Below are 19,816 nucleotides of genomic sequence, written 5' to 3' on the forward strand. Positions count from 1 at the left end.
ACTGACAGAAGTTACTAGTTATCGTTTCTTTCTTTCTTTGATGCTACATGAAGCAACTAAAAGTAAATCCAAAACAGATACATTTCAAATAGTATAGACCTAGGGAGGCATGTCCTGAGCGAAGAATTTCCCAAACATTGTACATTTTGGCCAGCAGGGCTAGCCAACTTATTTCTCAACACTGGAACAATTCTGGTTGTATTCCTGCCCCCCCCCCCCCCCATGAATCAAAGTTCCAGGAGATTCTATGCGAAGCTTTCAAAGAGGAAGCAGCATGTGGGCAGTGTGACAGACAACTCACACGGACTGTCCCCTCGCCTCTCCCCTGCTGTCCCCTCCGCCCTCCATCTCCTGTCTCAGGTGACGAGATCACCGTCACTCCTGCCAGGGGGCCCTGGGGCCACTGCAGCCCCCTCTACTTCTCACACCCGCCTCGTGCCACAGCTCACGCATGCCTGTGCACCTCACTTCCTGAACATCTCGGCGATTCGTTGAGCGATAAACAGCGTAGGATACTCGCAACACCGTGTCAGCGACTGGGGTGCAGAGACTAAACACAGTGTGGCTTCTTCTCTCAGTTTTATCTCCAGAGAAAGTTCTTCAGGTTCTTCTCATCTGATCTGCAGGGGAGCGCACGCAGCAGCTTCCTAGGGTCACAAAGCTGACCTGTGGTCGAGTGAGGAGGGAGAAACCCGCGGGTGTCACGAAAGACCAGCACGGTTGGCAAAGCCATGGGCAGACAGACGGGCCGTGCGACCTATCCGCTTGGCGGCACCGGGATGGCCGGTCATCTTGCTCCCCGCGGCACTGGTGTGGCAGGCAGCACACTCGGCAAACGCGTGGGCCGCTCCCCGGGCTGTCCGAGAGGGGAGGCTCTCTGCTCCTCCCCCTTGCCTGCAGCCCCACCCCCCCATATTCCTGCGGCAGCATTCTTCCCTGAACACAAATCAGACACCCCTCTCCACCTGCTTCCCATCATCACCCCACACCCTGGCCGGCGCCCCAGACCTGAGGTGTGCTGTTGCTGCTGCTGCTCAGCTTTTGCATCTGAAATCTCCTCCATCAGGCGAAATGCCACTGACCTGAGGCCCTGGGCCTCACGTGCTCCCCTTTGATGAGCGTGTTACGGATCTCCAAGAGCCGGTTGGTTCCCCTCGGGGTCCTCACTGCGCCATGCGGTCACAGGCTACCACCACGTGGATTTGCTTACATAGCTGCCTCTCTCTGTCTCCTGTGACCGCTCAGAGGCGGGGCCCACCTTGCTCGTTGTCAGCTCTTTACCATCCCCCCCCCCCCCCCAGGAGCTGACTTAAAGACACAGAGTCAAGCGAGGCTGAGTATCTCCCACATAGTCCAAGTACCTTTCACCTGTCGCCAGAGATCTGTGAAGCTGCAGGTGTTCGTGGTTCCTCCCTTAACAAACACGCACTCTGTCTAGCATGTTCTGGGAAGTGGGTGGTTATCCACTGCTGAAAAACACACAGAAGTCTTGCTGCTCTAGGTTATAACGGAGTAAGAGTGTCTCAAAGACAGGTCGCTGTTGTGGAACCTAGGTGGCAGGGGACTCTTCAATTTTTCTGTATGTTTGAAGTTTTTCATATTGAAAAAAGTAAAAATAGAACAGTGTTCAGGCAGGAGACCCGGAAGGGGAAACAATACGCTGACTCGAATCGCGGTGACCGAAGCAGAGCCTTTCAGACAGGTGCTCAGCAACACCTGTCCGGAAGCGCCAGGGCTGCGCCCCGGGTCAGGACTCTGTAGGGCACCAGGGCCCCTCGGGCGGGCGTAGCAGGCTGGCCAGACGGCTGCGGCTTCGGGCTTCTCCTGCTCTGTTCCTTCGCTCTGTGGGCAAACCTGTGGACGAGGCACGCCGCCGTCTCTCAGGACTCTGTCTCGAGCGCCAGTGGTCCTGCGAGCCCCCGCCCAGGGCGGCGAGATGTCAGCGTCGGCAGGCACAGCGGCACATGCCAGTGCCAGTTCCGACGGTGACGCACAGGAGCAGTCGAAGCCGCTCAGACGAGGACGGCATGCGGCGAGCTCCGAGCCGTCTGCAGAGGTGGAACCGCACGCTCCGTGACTGAGTGACCCGGAGACTCGATGACAGCTGGTGTTACTCCCGGAGAAGGGAAGTTACAGCTCTCATGACTTTGGCTCAGCTCCACTATTGCTTCCTGACTGATGCTCATTCACATTTCAGGCCGTATTTTTTCTCCAGTATTTACTCGGGCTTTTATTAGCATCCTTAAACTTTTTATGTTTTACTTCGGAGGATCGTGCTGAATCCTTCCTCCAGGTTCAACCACGACAGCAGCCTCGCCGAGGCTGGACGGCGAGGCCTCTGAGCACGGACTCCACGGGGCGGCCTTACACACGGCTGCTTCCCCGGCGGCCGCCGATGGGTCGGCGCTCGCGATGCGTCGCCCTTGGCGAGACCGCAGCCTGACCGTGGGGAGGGTCCCAGGCAGCTGCATTTCACTCTGAACTGCTACAGCGAAGAAACGCTGCTTTAGCTTTTTCAGTGACGGAGTATAGGAAATAACTTGGCATATTCAAGGCCTCAACATTTTAAGCAGATGTTACCATTTGGCTGTGTCCGATTAAAACCTGTTTGCCGTTACTGTCGAAGAAGTGAAGTGTGTCGGACGCAGGTGAGGCCCTCACCTGCATCTCCAGTTCCTCTGTGCTCCCTGCCTCCTTCCCCCGCGGTGGCTGCCAGCCTGGCGCTGGCTGTGTGTCGCTCCCAGACACGCTTTCCCATTTCCCACTACACACGTGTACGCCCACCAACGGCACGTGGCATCGTTTTGTTTTCAGGTTTCGTGAGAGTGGCGCCGATCCCTAGCTGCCATTCTGTAAGTTTTGGCTTTTCCCTGAAGTACCACATTTTTGAGATTGCTGCATGCTTATCATTAAATGAATTCTTTCGTATTGACGGTTGCGCAGCATTCCATTCACATTGCACGTGTGGCCTTCAGTCGTTATTTATTTCTCTGCTGGTGAGCAACGGAGCCATTCACAACTCCTGTGCTACTGCACACAGCGCTGCCGGGAACACCCTCTGGTGTCTCCCCGTGCGTGCGCCTCTCTTAGCAGGAGGGCTGCTGGGCGCGGAGCAGGAGACTCAGCTGTGGACTCAGACCCCTCCCCAAGTGGTTGCGTGAATCTACATGAGGCCTGTTTTCATCCCCGTGACCGTATTTTATGTGTGTGTGTGTGTGTGTAAATAAGTATAAATAAAGCCTTCCAACAGGGCTGGCAGTACGTAGCAGTGCTATTTTTTTCACAGAACAAGAGAGACAACATGGCAGTGGAGGATGAGGCTTGTCTATGCCCCCTGAGAGCAAAATTTTAATTACGGTGAGTTCTACGATAAGCTCAGACTCAGCATAGGTGCTGACAGAGCCACGGGCAATTAGGGTAGAAGCATATGCTGATTAATGCTGATCCTTTAGTTCAGGCTGGGGGTGGGCAGAGTCGTCTCAAAGACTCGGGGGCCGGGGGGAGGGAAGGTCCCATGGACCTCACGCTCGGCTCCAGAGCTTCCTGTTACAGGAAACACATCCACTCTTCAGGCAAGTTTTGACTGAAAAGTGTTTTCTCAAAATAACAGCTCTTTGCAAGAAGTAAGTAGAAATGCCAACTGTCGAGGCAACCATGTTTTTACCAACAACACAAAGCGAACCCCGTTTTCAGCAGTGGCAACAGCCTCTCTTTCCTCACGTGTCCTGGTGAAAGACACTGCTGAACAAACCACATGAACACTGAAGACACCGGTGACGGCCATCACCGTGGGGCTGGGGTTCAGGGGCTCTTCTTTTCCCTTTTACTGATTTGGAGAGGACGGGGCGGAGAGAGACAGACAGACAGACACTGAGTTGTTGTCCCACTTCCTCATGCGCTCACTGGCCGATTCTCCTGCATGCTCTGACTGGGGATTGAACCTGTGACCTTGGCGCACTGGCACAACGCTGTAACCAACTGAGCACCCTGTCGGGGCAAAAGTGCTCGTCTTGGGGGAGAGGGACACTTTGTCACTGTCCCCCTTCCAGACTGCGGGAGTCACTGCACCCTCGGTGGTCAGCAAACTAACAGGAACTGGCTAGCACATGCTCCACAGCCCCGGCTGGAGCCCTGTCCTCACACGCCCGAGGGACACGAGCATTCCCATCATCGTTAGCTGTGCCTCACCGTGCCAGTGCGACGTGAAGGAAGGAGGGAATTTTAGAATCACCCTCGACTGCAGGTGCCTCTGCTGTGCTGTCCCACCCCCGCCACCTCCGAGAGCAGACGTCCCAGGACAGGGTGCTCAGTGTGGGCGGCACACTGGTGCCGCCCGGGGAGCTCTAAGCAGACTCCTGACTGACGGTGTCTGGAACCGCTCCCTGGGTCACTCCGGCGCGCAGCCGCCCTGGGAGGTACACGCTTCCCCTGAGCTGTGGTGCTCAGACTTCGCTGAAACCCAGAAGGCCGGGAAAGGCTGGGAAACACCCGGGTTGTGGGGCCGGGTTCCAGGGTTTCTGATGCACGCGGTCTGGGGTGAGGTCCCAGGGAACCACACTTCGAGAACCAGAAAGGACTCAACCTGCATTTGTTGACCGTTTTTGAGACATTTATGGAAAAAGTTCCGGAATGTGCATATCAAGCTGTTCTTTAGTTGTTTTTTTAACATTTTAGCACACAATAGGCTAACGAATTATTTCCGTTTTAGAAGCAGTCTACGCTCGTCATTAAAAAGATCCCAACCATGTAAATTCCAGTACGAAAACAGAAAAGCTCCTTGTTCCCTCCCTGTCCCTGACTCAGGGGCTGGCGAAGCTTTTCTGTGAAGGGCAAAGGCCCGCAGCAGGTGTTTTCCCCTTCGCCGGCCGCATGGTCTGCGTTGCAAACAGTGAACCTGCTCTTGTGGAGTAACAGCAGCTACAGACAGTCTGTGAATGCTGAGGGTGGCCATTTGCCGATAAAACCTTATTAACAAAAACGGGTGTAGAGCTGGGTTGGGCGCACGGGCCATCGTCGGCCGACCCCTGCCCTGACGCATGTCCCAGAGGTACTCAGTGCTAACAGTGCTTGCATTGCACGCTTCCAAAGAAAACTGTATTTTCTTTGCTGGCATACCCGTGAACCTAAATGTTATGCCTGCATGCTCACATAAAATTATGTTTGTGTACAAACATACCTTTCTGCTTCCTTCTTTTTAGAAGGAATCATCAGTGAGGCATAATTTCTCAGTCATCAATTTGGCAAAGGGCATGATGTGAGGAAACAAGAATTTTCATACACTGCTACATATAGAAATGCTACCACCTATAAACAACATTTTAGGCAGAAATGTTTGTATTTGCAAAAACTGACAGACACCTAAGGGGCCATCAAACAAGGCTTATTTAAACAACTATGCTCAAGCTGTACAGTAGGATACTATGCATATGTTAAAAGAAATACAGTGTGCTGCTATGGAGAGAAGTCCATGGTATATTAGTAAAACATAAAAAATAGTTTAAAAAGCAATTTCTATCAGGAAAGTAATTGGACATTTCTGGTTTTACCTAAAATATATTCTGAAACCTACTCTATCTAGCTTAAGCTATATAAGACATTGGAAGGGACTTATTTTACCCACTGATAGGATATCATATTTGATTCTGAAGAGATTTAGTAATTGTTAAATACATTTTATTGCTTATGCTATTACAGTTGTCCTATTGCCCCCTCTTTATTCCCCCTGCCTTGCAACCCCCTCTCCCACCCACACTCCCCCTGTCCCCCATTAGTTTACGTCCATGGGTCGTACATATAAGTTCTTGGGCTTGTATATTTCCTATACTACCCTTAACCTCCCCCTGTCTACTTTCTACCTGTCATTTATGCTACTTATTCCCTGTACCTCTTCCCCCATTCTCCCCTCTACCCACTGATAACCTTCCATGTGATCTCCATTTCTGTGATTCTGTTCCTGTTCTAACTGTTTGCTTAGTTTGTTTTTGTTTTTTTTTTTAGGTTCTGCTGTTGTTCATTGTGGGTTGTTGACATTTTATTGTTCATATTTTTTATCTTTTTCTTAGATAAGTCCCTTTAACATTTCATATAATAAGGGCTTGGTGAGGATGAATTCCTTCAACTTGACCTTATCTGGGAAGCACTTTATCTGTCCTTCCATTCTAAATGATAGCTTTGCTGCATAGAGTAATCTTGAATGTAGGTTCTTGCCTTTCATGACTTCTTTCCAGCCCCTTCTTGCTCACAGGTTTCTTTCAGGCAATCAGCTGATAGTTTTATGGGCACTCCTTTGTAGGTAACTCTCTCCTTCTCTTTAATCTTGGGTAATGTAATGATGATGTGCCTTGGTGTGTTCCTCCTTGGGTCCAACTCCTTCGGGACTCTCTGAGCTTCCTGGACTTCCAGCAAGTCTATTTCCTTTGCCAGTTTGGGGAAGTTCTCCTTCATTCTTTTTTCAAAGAAGTTTTCAATTTCTTGCTCTTCCTCTTCTCCTTCTGGCAACCCTATGATTCAGATGTTGGAATGTTTAGAGTTGTCCTGGAGGTTCCTAAGCCTCTTCTCATTTTTTTGAATTCTTGTTTCTTCCTTCTGTTCTGGTTCAATGTTTATTTCTTCCTTCTGGTCTAAAACATTCACTTGAGTCCCGGTTTCCTTCCCTTCAGTGTTGTTTCCCTTTATTTCATTTTTCATAGCCTTCACTTCTTCCTCTATTTTGCAACGATACTCAACCAATTCTGTGAGCATCCTGATCACCAGTGTTTTGGACTGTGCATCTGATAGGTTGGCTATCTCTTCATCACTTAGTTGTATTCTTTTTGGAGTTTTGATCTCTTCTTTCATTTAGGCCATTTGTTTTGTCTTGACGCACCTGTTACGTATGAGGGGTGGAGCCTTAGGTGTTCATCAAGGCAGTGCAGCCCACATGGCTGCGTTGTGATGATTATGTGGGGGAGGGGTCCGAGAGGGAACAATGGCATTTGCTCCACTTTCTGCTGGATTTCAGTCACTTCCCCCGCTCCCCACAAGCAAACTGGGCCCTTCTGGTGCTGATTCCGGGTGGGTGGGCTTGTGTTCATTCTAGGACCCTGTGGGTCTCTCCAATGAGCTCTCCTGTGAGGCTGGGAGTTTCTCCTGCTGCCGCCACAACCCCCACAGGTGTTTGCAGTCAGAGGTCTGAGGCTTTATTTCTGGCGCTGGGGCCGTGGGTTGCAAGTCTGTCTCAATCCCCAGTTGTTCCTCCTGCTTCATCTGCACTTGAGTGTGGGGCCGCTCACTCCTCCAGCCACAGCCTTGCCAAGAGCTCTCTCCGCCCGCTACCCATCACCACCCCTCCTACCGGTCTGGTGAATGTGTCTTCTTTAACTCCTTGGTTGTCGGACTTCCATATGGTTCTACTTTCTGCCAGTTCTGGTTGTTTTTTGTTTTTAAATTTTTTGTTGTCCTTCTTTCGGTTGTGCGAGGAGGCACAGTGTATCCACCTACGCCTCCATCTTGGGATTGAGTAATTTTTTAATACATGTATTCTCAAAGTAGTGTGTGACTACAATGCGTTTTGCCTCTGAAAGCTTTAAAACATATTTTGCTGAACATCATTGTTGCCATCACCTGGAAATGCCCCCTCACACCGTTCAAGGGAACCTGCTGTCCAGGTGGGATTGCAATTTAGTCCAGCAGGATGTGGTGGCTTTTACAAAACTGCTGCTAGCAGAAACGGAAAAGAGCGCTGTGGAAACACACGCTGTACAGAGAAGCCCCGTGGCCTCTCAGCCGTGGTTCCCCGAGCTCACCCGTGGGCACACCTCGGGAGATCTGCGAGGTGCTGGCAATGCACTTAGCTGTGACAACCGAAAGCTGCACTGCCTACATGGTAGAGTTAGACATAGCGTGAAAGGACTGTTACGTTGTTTTAATGCCAGGACAGATGCAAATTTTTCAGTTTTGATGTCTATTTTGAGGACCTCAAACAAGGCTTTTAGTCAATGTATTATGCATCACATTGACGGTGTTAACTCCTGATTAGTCACATGAATAAAATGTTCCCTGGGAAATGTCCGAAGCTGCCACCTCTCAGGACCTCCCCGCCCAGGTTGATGGCCATGCCTGGGAGCCTTGCGGCAGCAGCCGCAGCCGACAGGCTTACAGACGCTGACAGGCCGGCGAGGCCCCATCACACACACGGGCACACTCGGCGGCACTTTGATGTCCTGGAAGCGAGGGGAGACGGGGGGCAGGCTGGGTAGCACATTATGTTAATGGCTTGGTTTAATCCAGCCACTAAACTTCATGTAGCCTGTTAAAACAGACGCTAACACAAATTACGCCACCTTGGAAAGGAAAGGAGGGGACAAGCATTTTATCCTGACAAAGTGAAGCTCATAAATGTTGTAAATGAAATGAAACAAAATGAAGTAATCTATGATTAATTATACATCACAGACAGGAAGAAGGGAGGAAAAGCCAAGTGAGATGTCTAAGTCCTTGGAAATCTGTTAGATTCCCTTTAAGGATCCACATTTCTAAGAAATAACTATGAGCTGTCAGATTCTGCACCATTAAAACAAAACCCCTGGATGATCTTAAATTGCTCACATAGTGTAGTAGATAATTCAAATTCACAGTTTAATTATCATGGATGATATTCATCCAGAACACTAGCTCCAGCCTCAATTTCGTGATCTTACTGGGGTAGAAGCGATGCACGAAATCTGCACGGTGGGGACTGCCGCAGGGCAGGGCTACCCGGGAACTTTCCCACTGGCCTCTGTGCCTCTGATCTCGTCTCTGCAGCCCTGAAAGCATCGTCGTTTAAAGTGCCGCTCCCGAGCGTGAACGCCACAGGAGCAGGAGACTGACCTCTCTTACTCACTGCGATATTCCCAGTCTTGAGAATAAGGCTGGGACACAGGAGATGCTCGTTAAGTATCTAAGGAGTGAGTGTTCTACCCCCTCCCTTGAAAGTCCTCTCGCTGGCTGCCCCTGGAATCTCAGGAGAGACTTCAGCCACCTCGATGGACAGGCCCCCATGCCCTGGACGTGGCTGGCTTTTCCGTGGATTCCCCTGGGGCTCCCTGGGGTGCGCGCCGTAGGCCCTGCCCATCCGATGGCCGCACCAAAGTCCCAGAACACGCCGTTCTCCACGTTCTCTCTATTCCTCGTGCTCTTATCCCTTCAGCCTCCGATGACCCTCCTCGGCTTTCACTGACCCCTCCCGATCATCTCCCACGCTCGGTTCCAGCTTCACCACCTCTACAGAGACCCCTGAGCGGAGGTGGGAGCCCCCCGAGTGTGCCCACAGCACCCTGCACCCCGAGCTCTGGTGCTGACCACCGCGCACTGAGACTGTGTTTCCTCTACAGCCTGTGAGTTTTTTGAGGGGCGCTCTGTTTTTGTTTTTGTTTTTTTTTTTTAAAGGGGGCAAATGCACGTTCATAGTTTTTTTTTTTAAGATTTTATTTATTTATTTTTTAAAGAAGGAAGGGAGGGAGAAAGAGAGAGAGAGAGAGAGAAACATCAATGTGCAGTTGCTGGGGGCCATGGCCTGCAACCCAGGCATGTGCCCTGACTGGGAATCGAACCTGCAACACTTTGGTTTGCAGCCCGCGCTCAGTCCACTGAGCTATGCCAGCCAGGGCCTGGTTGCTCTGGTTTGACATGGCAGATGCTAAGGAATGAAGAACTGTTGTGAGCAGAGCAACTAACTTTATTAACAGTTCACCAGCAGACACATTTATATACGGAGAGTCTGTAAATTCACACTTACACGTGACTGGAGTTTGAGTGGCCACTTCACATTTGGAACTCTTTAAAGTTCAGATTTGATTAATACATCCTCAAGCCCTGGCTGGCGTAGCTCAGTGGATTGAGCTCGGGCTGCGAACCAAAGCATCGCAGGTTCGATTCCCAGTCAGGGCACATGCCTGGGTTGCAGGCCATGACCTCCAGCAACCGCACATTGATGTTTCTCTCTCTCTCTTCCTCCCTCCCTTCCCTCTCTAAAAATAAATAAATAAAATCTTTAAAAAATACACATTTATAAAAAACAAAACAAAACATCCTCGTCCAATGGTTCTGAGAAGGAGTCAGGGAGGTCAACCGTTTTTAGCAAGTCCCTCTTGAAGGCACTGAATGTTAGGTGCTCTCCAAGTAGAGGCAAGAATGCTGCGTAGCTGTCCTAGCCCCTTACATGATGGAACTGGAAAGAAAATGTCCTTCCACTAGACGATTACTTGAAAGAGAGTATGATAAGGTATTGAATGACTTCCAGGAGTATTTCTGCCTTAAGATGTTGGCCTACGAGGACCGGTGCACTGCGAATGCAAAGCAACTTTATTTTAGGACGTTCCTGACTGGCGTTGCGTCACTGACCTGCCTGGCTTGCTTGGAGACGGGGCCTGGAATGATGCACTCGTCACTGTCGGAAGCTGACTGGCTTTCTTCGTCTGTTAAAAAGTACAATTTTAATAGTTCAAGTCGGTTAAACCAGTGATATTTATACCTTGTAAAATGGTGAGACATAAGCATACATTATAAGGATAGCCCTAAAAGAACAATATGATAATCGTATCTAAAGCTTTTTTTAGCAGCAAATATATTTATATTTACATTACTTTTTACAAAAGAGAGAAAGATGACTGAAAAATTCCAAGTTTAGCTTTAGTAGAAACACAGGAAAAAATGTAGCTTGTTCTACTATGACCTTAAAAAATAATTTTAAAAAGAGGACAGAGCAATAGAAGTTTTCCAACAATCAATCATACTGTATAGGAATCAAACTATTCTCACTATTTAGAAACATTACTAAAAGTTTTACAGCTTTACTGTGGTAAAATTGACATCCAATAAACCACACACATTTAACATGCCAAAATATCCTGACATACATACTTCCATGAAAGCGTCGTAACGATCAAGATGAGGAACACACCCATCGTCCCCTGACAGTGCCTCCTGCCTGCCCGTAACCTCTCCCCTTCTCGCCTCTCTTCCCATTGCCCTCCCCCAGGCAGCAACTTAAGTGCTTTCTGTTGCCAAAGATTAGTTTCCCTTTTCTACACATTTATGTAAGTGAAAGCATGTGGTAAGTTGTTATTTTTGGTCTGAGTTCTTGGTTTTAATTTTTACAAACTGAAGCCCTCCGGAATAGTCCAGATGACAGTACGGAACCCAGAGAGAATCTAAAGCTACTTAACGTGCAAACTGGGAACCCGGTCAGCAGTGACACTCGCACTCCGTTGTGGCGCCCCAGGTGGACGTGAGAGGACACGTGACACCTCCACCTGGTCAGAGCTGACCGGACTGAACCACACCCATCGTTTCTGCTCAGAAGCAGGTATCGTGAAGTGGCTCTGTTATTAAATGACGATGTTCTGCGAGGCAGACTATCACAGCAAGCTAAGAGCTAAGTAAATAATGTCAACTTAAAAAAGAAAGCCACCTTCCGGTTCCAGCTCCTCGGTCACTTCTGTGTCATCCTCCGAGGAGGTCGCGCTGCGCTCTGCCAGCTGGCCCTGGGACAGGACAGACACGTCACTGCTCCTCCCCGGCTGCGCCTGCTCAGCAGCCTCTTTCGTTTTATCGGCTCCGCTGTCTCGAGACACCTGCAGAGAGGAGCGCACGGTGGCCATTAGCCCCGTCTAGATCACATCTGTAGCGTTTTTGCTTAAGTCCCTGAATAATAAAGCACATAAACCTGAGACATAAATATACAGACATGCAATACATATAATTCAGTCAAAAATAATCACTTAAATTGTACAATACAAATGAAAATGTGTAAATAGATAAAAATCTAGTAATAAACTAAGAATGGAAAAATACATTAATTTCAAAGTAAATTTCACATGAACTCATATGTATTTGACATTATGCTACTATAGTATAATTGTAGCTGTTACACTTGTCATATTTTTGACCTTTCCATTCCAAGGAAGTCATACACAAAAATAAGGTCAATGCTATGATTTCCTGACCTATGTCTATGCAAAGACAAAGTCTTTAAGAACCAAAGTCTTTAAGAACCAAACTGATAACACCATTGAAATAATGTTAATACAAATACATACCTCGGAAATACGTGAAACAGTTGGCATGCTAGTATCTATTTCCGGTGTATGCTCGACTTCTCGTGGAACTTCCTTCTTATCCTCAGGAGCAGCAGAAATCTCCTTGCATTCATGTGAAAACATGCATGTATGTTATTTTGGGTTATTATTAAAGCCAAAATCATCCTAACACTTTCACATATTCATGTGTATGTACGTTATATATATATTACTAATAACAGCCACCCGTGGGACAATGGAATAGTGCAGCTGAAGAACTGCACGGGTCTTTCACTGAAGCACTGTTTACAATCTCAAGAAAGTCAAAACCATGCAGCTGTCTACTGGAGCACTAATTAAATCAAACATGCTGCATCCAAATACCAGAGTCTTATGTGACTATGAGAAACCCAGTAATATAGATTTGTAATTACTGACACTGAAGAGAATATAAAATAAAGGCTAAATAAGAAAACTAGTTATCCAAATATATACATAGTTGTATACTGTTGTGTTAATACAGTTTACCATTTTCACTATTTTAAAAGGAAACATGCCCAATACAGAAAATGTGAAAGTTAAACAAGAAAACATAAAAGACATGAATACAAATCTACATTCCCATTACTCAACGATAATATCTATAACTAGTTAGATTTCCATTTCTTTATAATTGATTTTTAATGCAAATAAAACATTTTAGTTATATAGTGATGATTGTATTATAATTTATGCTTTTACATTAAAAAAATTTAACATTGTAACATAAAATTTTCTCCTGATATGAAACTTTGGGTAAACATTTTTTAAGCAAAAAAATAAAACAAAACCCAAAATACTTTATTAGAAGAATGAAATATAGAGCAGACATAATCCTTTAAAGTATATAATGTCAAGAGCTACAGAATTTTTCATTTGCTGACTGCTTTTTGTCATGATACCAAACCATAATATTCTAGGGAGTGCCACTTTTACAGATAGGAAAACTGAGCTTTGGTGATTAGTATGTAAAGGATTTTCCACTGCATTATACCTTAATTGAACCTCACAACAACCACAGAAGAATCTGCATCGCCATTCTTTTTTAAGAGAGAACAAGCTCAGTGACAATATAATATCCTACTGAGTGGATGTACTGTGATTTAATGAACCATTTTACTAGCGTAGGACATTTAACTAGACTGTTAGCTGCTGTGGCTAATGCTGCAAAAAACATGTCTACGTACATGTCTTTTTTATATTAATGATCATTTACTCAGGAATCAGGCTACTTGTGTTTGAATCCCGGATGGAGTAATTTGACCTTGAGCAAGCTGCTTCATCTCTGTAGACATTACTTTCCTGGCCTGTGCGTGGGAAGAATTCCAGCACGAACAACATGGAACTGCGGTGAGAATTAAATGAGTTCAGTGACTACGAGGTTTAGGTCAGTGCCTGACACACAGTAAGCACTCAGTAAATGCCAACTGTAAGGCAGGGCCTAAGTGATGATGGCTGCATTCATTTATTCAGAACATATCTACTAAATGTCTACATATGTCAGGTATTATTTCAAGCCCTGGGGAGAAGGCACATGTTGATCTGGGTGGTGGTTACACAGGTCTGTACGTATGTAAAAGTTCACTGAGCCGTGTGTTTCAGGTTTGTGTCCTTTACGACACAGAAGCTGTACTATGAAAGGAGTACTTTTTTTTAAAAAGTCTTCAAGAGTGAATGGTGACCTGAGTGGTAACCGTGGAGATGACGTGAACACGAGGTGCGTGTTGACAGCACAGCTCGCAGCTTTGTGGGCGAACTGGACGTGAGACGTGAGAAAAGGGAGTCGCAGAGACGCCCCCGAAATGCCATGGGCGTGCCGCTGGTGAGTGAGAACGTCACTTGTGAGAGTGGGGAAGATGCGAGAGAAGTATTTCCAAAGGCTGGCTAGAGCAGGTTGGGGTCTGCCGTGTTGGTTTAGATTCCTCTTAGACACCCGGTGCACGTGCAATACGCAGAAGAAAACCAAAGTGGAATGGCAGTGAGATCGACACTGGAGGCTGTGAATACGGGAGTGTCAGCAAACAGATGCTGTTTGGCACCGGGGGACCGGATGAGCGCTCCTCACGTCAACATAGACTGAGAGGAGAAGAGGGGCGGGTTTGCAGTTTGACGTTTGAGGCACTTCAGCATTTCAGAGATACGGTCTGGGAGAGTGAGGAGAATACCTGGTAAACCTGGAGAAAACTCAGAAGGCCCCAAGGCCAGGAGAAGAGGGAGCAGGCGCCCCACCGTGCGAGGTGTCACTAGAGGATGAACACGGGGAGGAGACTGACCCCCGGGTGACTGCCGGATGTGGCAGGACGGAGGCCCCTGCGCCTCAGCAATCAGGAGAAGGGCTGACTAGAGTGGGTTCAAGAAATGCTTCAAAAAAGGGCAGACAAAATTAAAGCCGTTTTTGAAGAGGTTCTGTTTACTTGCTTGTTAGATTTTGGTAAACAAAGGGCAAAGATTAGGGCAATCCCTGGAGAAAGGTATGGGGCCGAGAGGAGGATTACAGCAAAGAGCATGAACAGTTGACACTTACACACAAGACCAAGCTACAAAGCAAACACTCGAAAGGATGAAGAAGTGCTTTATCCACCCAATTTTCACTTAAGTCAGGCAGGGTGTACCACACCTCCACCACTTCTTTCCAGTGTTTGCTGCAGGAAGAAGAATCAGTGTTTTGAGTGTTGATTACTTACAGGGTCCTGATGTGGCGGGACATCGTCCACGAAGGACACCTTCTTCGTGACAGCCGTGAGACGCTGCCTTGGTTTAGGGGTCGGGGCCTACGGGAAAGCAATACGGCAGACTGAGTGTGACGGTCGTCCGTCTCAGGTAAGACTTGAGCTGTTTTCTCTCTTTGGGGCTGTGAAGCTGTACAAGAAAGTCAAAGTCACCGTCACTCACCACGACGAGTGTGCTCACAGAGGACGCCGGGGGCAGCCTCTGAGCAACTTCCGACTCTTCCTCGTGTATGGCGTTCCCTAACCCTTCAGAGGTCAGGGACTGACTTGGTGGGAGGTAAGCGAACTTCCATTTCAATGTAACACGAATGGTTCCTGCAGGGTGCTTTTCATGATCCGTCAACTCAAATATTCCTGTCAAGTCACACAAAAACAGTGCTAATTAATGCTAGAGTAAAGTTTTCTTACCAGAGTAGTTACAGAGAACACATCACAACTTAAAAAATGACTCTGGCTCTTACTCATAACCCAAATGACTCGGAGAATAAAATAAAGACAGAAGGAGGCACGGTAGGTTCATCTCTCAAGAAGACTGCTTTCAGAAGTTAAGTCCTCAAAGATAATACTGTTTCAAAGTGGAGAAGATTAACTTATAAATATTTTAATCCACTGAAATGAAATTCAGAGATTACTCAAAATTCTCAGCACTCCTCAAAGACATTACCTGGGGTATATCTCAAATATCAACCTTCATTTTGATTCACATATTCTTGCAAAAAACTTGTCTCTATAGAAAAGTATATTAAAACTTCAAAATTTTAAATAATTCATATATCTAAAGGAGTCCTTATATTACTATATAATTCTATTATAACTTTAAATATTTTATTGAGATTTGTTAAATTACTCCAAATTAATAGAAGCACAGCAAAAATATGTCCATAAGAGAAAGCATCCAAAACACAGAGCAGTAATAAAAAGTATTGCCTATCTGTGATATTGAGTCACAAATTTTAATCATTATATACTAGATGTTTCAGTCTGAAAAACCCCTGACTGGAAAAAAACAAACCCATGTGTCAAGCATAACTTTTGTTTAGGGGTGCCCTTCACTTGGTCTCCAAGGGCACGCCATGCCTTTTAGTGGCTGGCCGGGAAGGGAGAAGCAGGCCACTGGGGACGTGCGGCAGAACAAAGGGACGCAGATGGAATACAGGGAGGCGGCAAACTTCTCTACCAGGCCCAGGGGAGGCTTCCAGAGTGGCTGAGTGAAGAGCTCAGGAAATCCTCTCCATAAGAATCAATGATAAAAATGGCCAAAATGATAAAAAAAATAGCCATTTAAGGTCTCGGGAAATTGGTCAAAAATGTACAACAAATTAAGAAGCGCTTACTCAAGGAAGTCTATTCAACCTCAGTAAGAACAGTAGGAGGCAGGCCAGACCCTAGTCATCTATCTGCACGGCAGACCTTCGGACTGTGACCCTTGTGTACACTATCCAAGCCACTGGCTGACCCGCGGGCAAAGGGCAGGTGCCTGCCAGCCCAAGGGGCTGAAGCACAACCTATGACCAGCCACTGGCTGACCACTGGACTATGCTTACACCAAGGCTTAAAATTAAAACAAGGATAACATAAGCAAACAAAAACGTAGCAGAAACATCAATGGCTACAGTGAGAAATAAAGACTACAGAACTAGTCTAGGCGCGTCACCAAACAAACAAAAACAGCAACGATAATCACCCCACAGAGTAGGAAAGTTAGAATCCGGAGTTGCTACAATATAGTATCCACAATGTCCAGTTCTAAAAGAAAAAAAAGAGAGAGAAGTACAAAGAAAACAGTGGGTGTGATGTAAACACAGGAAAAAAGCCACCAATAGATACTCTCTGTGAGTGTCCGGATATTAGACTTAGCTGACGAAGGCCTCAGAGCAGCTATTATAAATACGTTCCAAGAACTAAAAGAAAACACATTTTCTTTAAACACAAAAGAATTAAAGGAAAGTATGGCTACAGTGGCTTATAAAACAGAGAATACTATATAATATAAAAATACATGAATTACTAAAAAAAAAGAACTAAATAGAAATTCTGGGGGTGAAAAGTACAATTACTAAAATGAATAAATTCAATAGACAGGCTCAGTAGGAGATTTGATCCGGCAGAAGAAAGAATCAATGAATTTGAAGACTGACCAGTAGAGATAATCCAATTTGAAGAAAAAAATGAAGAGAAATGAACAGAGCCTCAGAGACTTGTGGGACACCATTAAACATGTGAACATATATGTAATAGGAGTCCAAGAAGAAGGAAAAAAGGGAAAAAAATTTCAAGAAATAATGGCAAAAACTCCCCAAATTTGGTACATAAAAACACCCTACACATAAAGAAGCTCAACAAATTTGAAGCAGGGTAAGCACAAGGAAATCCATACTTAGACATGCCACAGACAAGATGCTGAAAGCTAAAAAAAAAAAAAGGAAGAAAAAGAAAAAAAAAAAGAAAATCTTGATAAGGGCATCAAGTACCAGGGAACTCTGATAACATTAACATCTGACTTCTCATCAGAAACGACGGATGCCAGAAGTCAGTTGTCTGATGTACTCAGAGTGCTTTGCAAACCCCACTGCCAACCAAGAATATTGCATCTAACAAGACTGTCCATCAAAAAGTAAAAGCAAAATAAAGTCATTCCCAGATAACCATGATGGAGAGAATTCATTTCCAGCACACCTGACTTCTAACACACATTACAGGAAGTTCCTCAGACTGAGAGGAAATGACACCAGAGGGTAACTTGAATCGACACAAGGGAACAGACCAATAAAGGTAATTACACAGATCACCGTGAAAGCTAGTATAAATAAATGTTTTCCCTAACTACTACTCTTAACGGATTTAAAAGACAATGGCATAAAACAATAATTGTAAAGTTATACTGTTGGACTTATAGAAAGACAGAAATATAGAAAAATAATAGCACAAAGGGCTGGGAACAAATGAAGCTATACTGGAGTAAGGAAGGGACACCAGAAAGGAAGAAATAAAGAATATGAGAAGTGTTAATATATGTTAATACATGTTAATATAAAGAAGTCTCCGATACTTATGCATATTCCCCCTTCTCTTGGTCTCTTTAAAGGATATGCAATAATTATACACCATGTTGCTGGGTTTCTAACAGATACAGGCATAACACACAGGTATATAACACATGCCCACACATTGTGTGTATTTAGCACATGTATGACAATGTATAGTGCACATATGTAATATACACACTTATATACATATATGACAACAAACATGGGGGTGTGCAATAAAATGATATTGGAGGAGACCTATATTTTAACGGAATTGGTATTAATTTTAATCGGATTGTGTTGAGATAAATGCAGTATTTCCTGGAAGAAAAATAAAAAATCAAAAAGCTAAATGTTATAGGCCCAAAGTTAAGATGATCTGAGACAGCTAGGAAGATCAATTATTAACAGAACAATATACCCATAACCTTAAGGTATAATTTAGGCTTGTTTTTATAATTTCATAGACTAAGAAGTAGGCTTACCTGAGATACACCTGTCATGTGCCAAGGAAATCAGAGGCACATTGGCTTTTCCTATATAAATATTCTCCTGGGTATCACTATCATCAAACACATAAAAACTCAGAGACTCTGACTTCAGGTATCGATCCAAATCCATGTTCATTGGCACCGGGTAACACCGATGATCATCGAACTGCGGGTCATTGCTGCTGGGAATGATGGCTGTATCGTGGTCGGCGAAGTCAAAAAACTTGTACACAACATAGGGGTGTGGCTGAGGCTGGCCCGCGCGGGACCGCAGCTGGGCACAGCACTGGACGGTGATGTGAAGTTCGTTCAGGCTGCCGTCTCCGGAGTCGGCAGAGCTGGGCTGAGCCGTTTTGGATGCTTGTTGACTCAACTGGAAAAACACACACATATTTATATTAATAATACAGTAAAAAGATAAACAGCAGCGGCCAACACCCAGACAAAAGAACTTTGTGAATGGACAAAAATCTGCATATTTTCACTTCATGGTGAATTTCTCAGTTAAATTCCTCATTCTTATTCAAAACCAGTATTTGCTGGAACATGTGTAAACAGATGATCCTATGCTATTAGCAAAAATAAAACACAACACAGAAAACTGAACATATATGTAAAGATCGCTGTTAAAACCAAATAAAACCGAGAGAGAGTTAATCTGACGCCCTTTAATTCTATGTAATAACTGAGTAGAGTGAGCAGGTGGGTCCAAAGACCAATGTTCTCTAGTTCACAAATGATTAAGAGTTGATCCTTCCACCGTGCTAGCTACTTGGCTACATCCCTTTCTTAAATGAGAATCCGATGAGTCTGATGGGCCCCAGCTAGAGAGACAACTTTGTTATATTTGGGTTGGCCCTCCTCTTGAACCAATGGGATTTGAGGAAGCAGACACCTGAGGGCAAAGACCAGCCAGCACAGAACCGCTGTAAGAAGGAGAGAACGGAATCAGAGACGAGCTCGGAGGGGATAAAAAGCCCAATCGGGAGCCCATTCCAGAAGAGACACGAGCACGGAAGGACTGTCAGGCAGAGCTGGACCCTGCTCTACGGCCCCCTTTGCTCAGGGAGCCAGCGCACGGGCGTTTTAGCAGACAATCGTGCGGCCTAACTGTTAACTCCGCCATAGCTGCGGTGGTCTGGGACGAAGGAATGTTAGTGTTTCAGTGCCTTGCTCGGTTCACTGTCGGAGAGTTCTCCACCTTCCGGAAAGGGACCCTCTTTCACTGCATTTCGGACTCTGGACTGCGCACCCGGGACCTCTGACCGCAGAGAAGTTTCCTGGAGAAGGAAGCATAGCACGGGCCTGCTGTCCTTGGTGCAGTGACATCTGGTGCTGCGGAGGGAGGGGGAAATCCGAGATGCAGCTCCCAGCCTGCTCTCCCGGGGCCAGGCAGCGCTCAGCAGCAGAAGGCTGAGTCAGAGGAAAAGTACCCCCTCCACAGCTTTCCCGGGTCTACCCACAAAAGCCAAAATTCCAACAGTAAATGACTC

The 19,816-nt window shown here is 46.1% G+C and overlaps 1 protein-coding gene across 1 annotated transcript in view; it reads right to left on the reverse strand.

Moving 5' to 3' along the window:
* The window catches only part of RPGRIP1L (RPGRIP1 like), an 80,537-nt gene that overhangs the window by 11,917 nt on the left and 48,804 nt on the right, over positions 1-19,816 (reverse strand). Inside the window, exons 17-22 of the mRNA XM_028502064.2 lie at positions 18,318-18,696; positions 14,970-15,160; positions 14,762-14,848; positions 12,060-12,161; positions 11,432-11,594; positions 10,363-10,436 (exon numbers count right to left, since the gene is read on the reverse strand). Coding sequence (XP_028357865.1) covers positions 10,363-10,436; positions 11,432-11,594; positions 12,060-12,161; positions 14,762-14,848; positions 14,970-15,160; positions 18,318-18,696 — 996 coding nt within the window. The remainder of the gene's footprint in view (positions 1-10,362; positions 10,437-11,431; positions 11,595-12,059; positions 12,162-14,761; positions 14,849-14,969; positions 15,161-18,317; positions 18,697-19,816) is intronic.

This window comes from Phyllostomus discolor, chromosome 12 (assembly GCF_004126475.2).
Source record: "Phyllostomus discolor isolate MPI-MPIP mPhyDis1 chromosome 12, mPhyDis1.pri.v3, whole genome shotgun sequence".
Taxonomy (NCBI): domain Eukaryota; kingdom Metazoa; phylum Chordata; class Mammalia; order Chiroptera; family Phyllostomidae; genus Phyllostomus; species Phyllostomus discolor.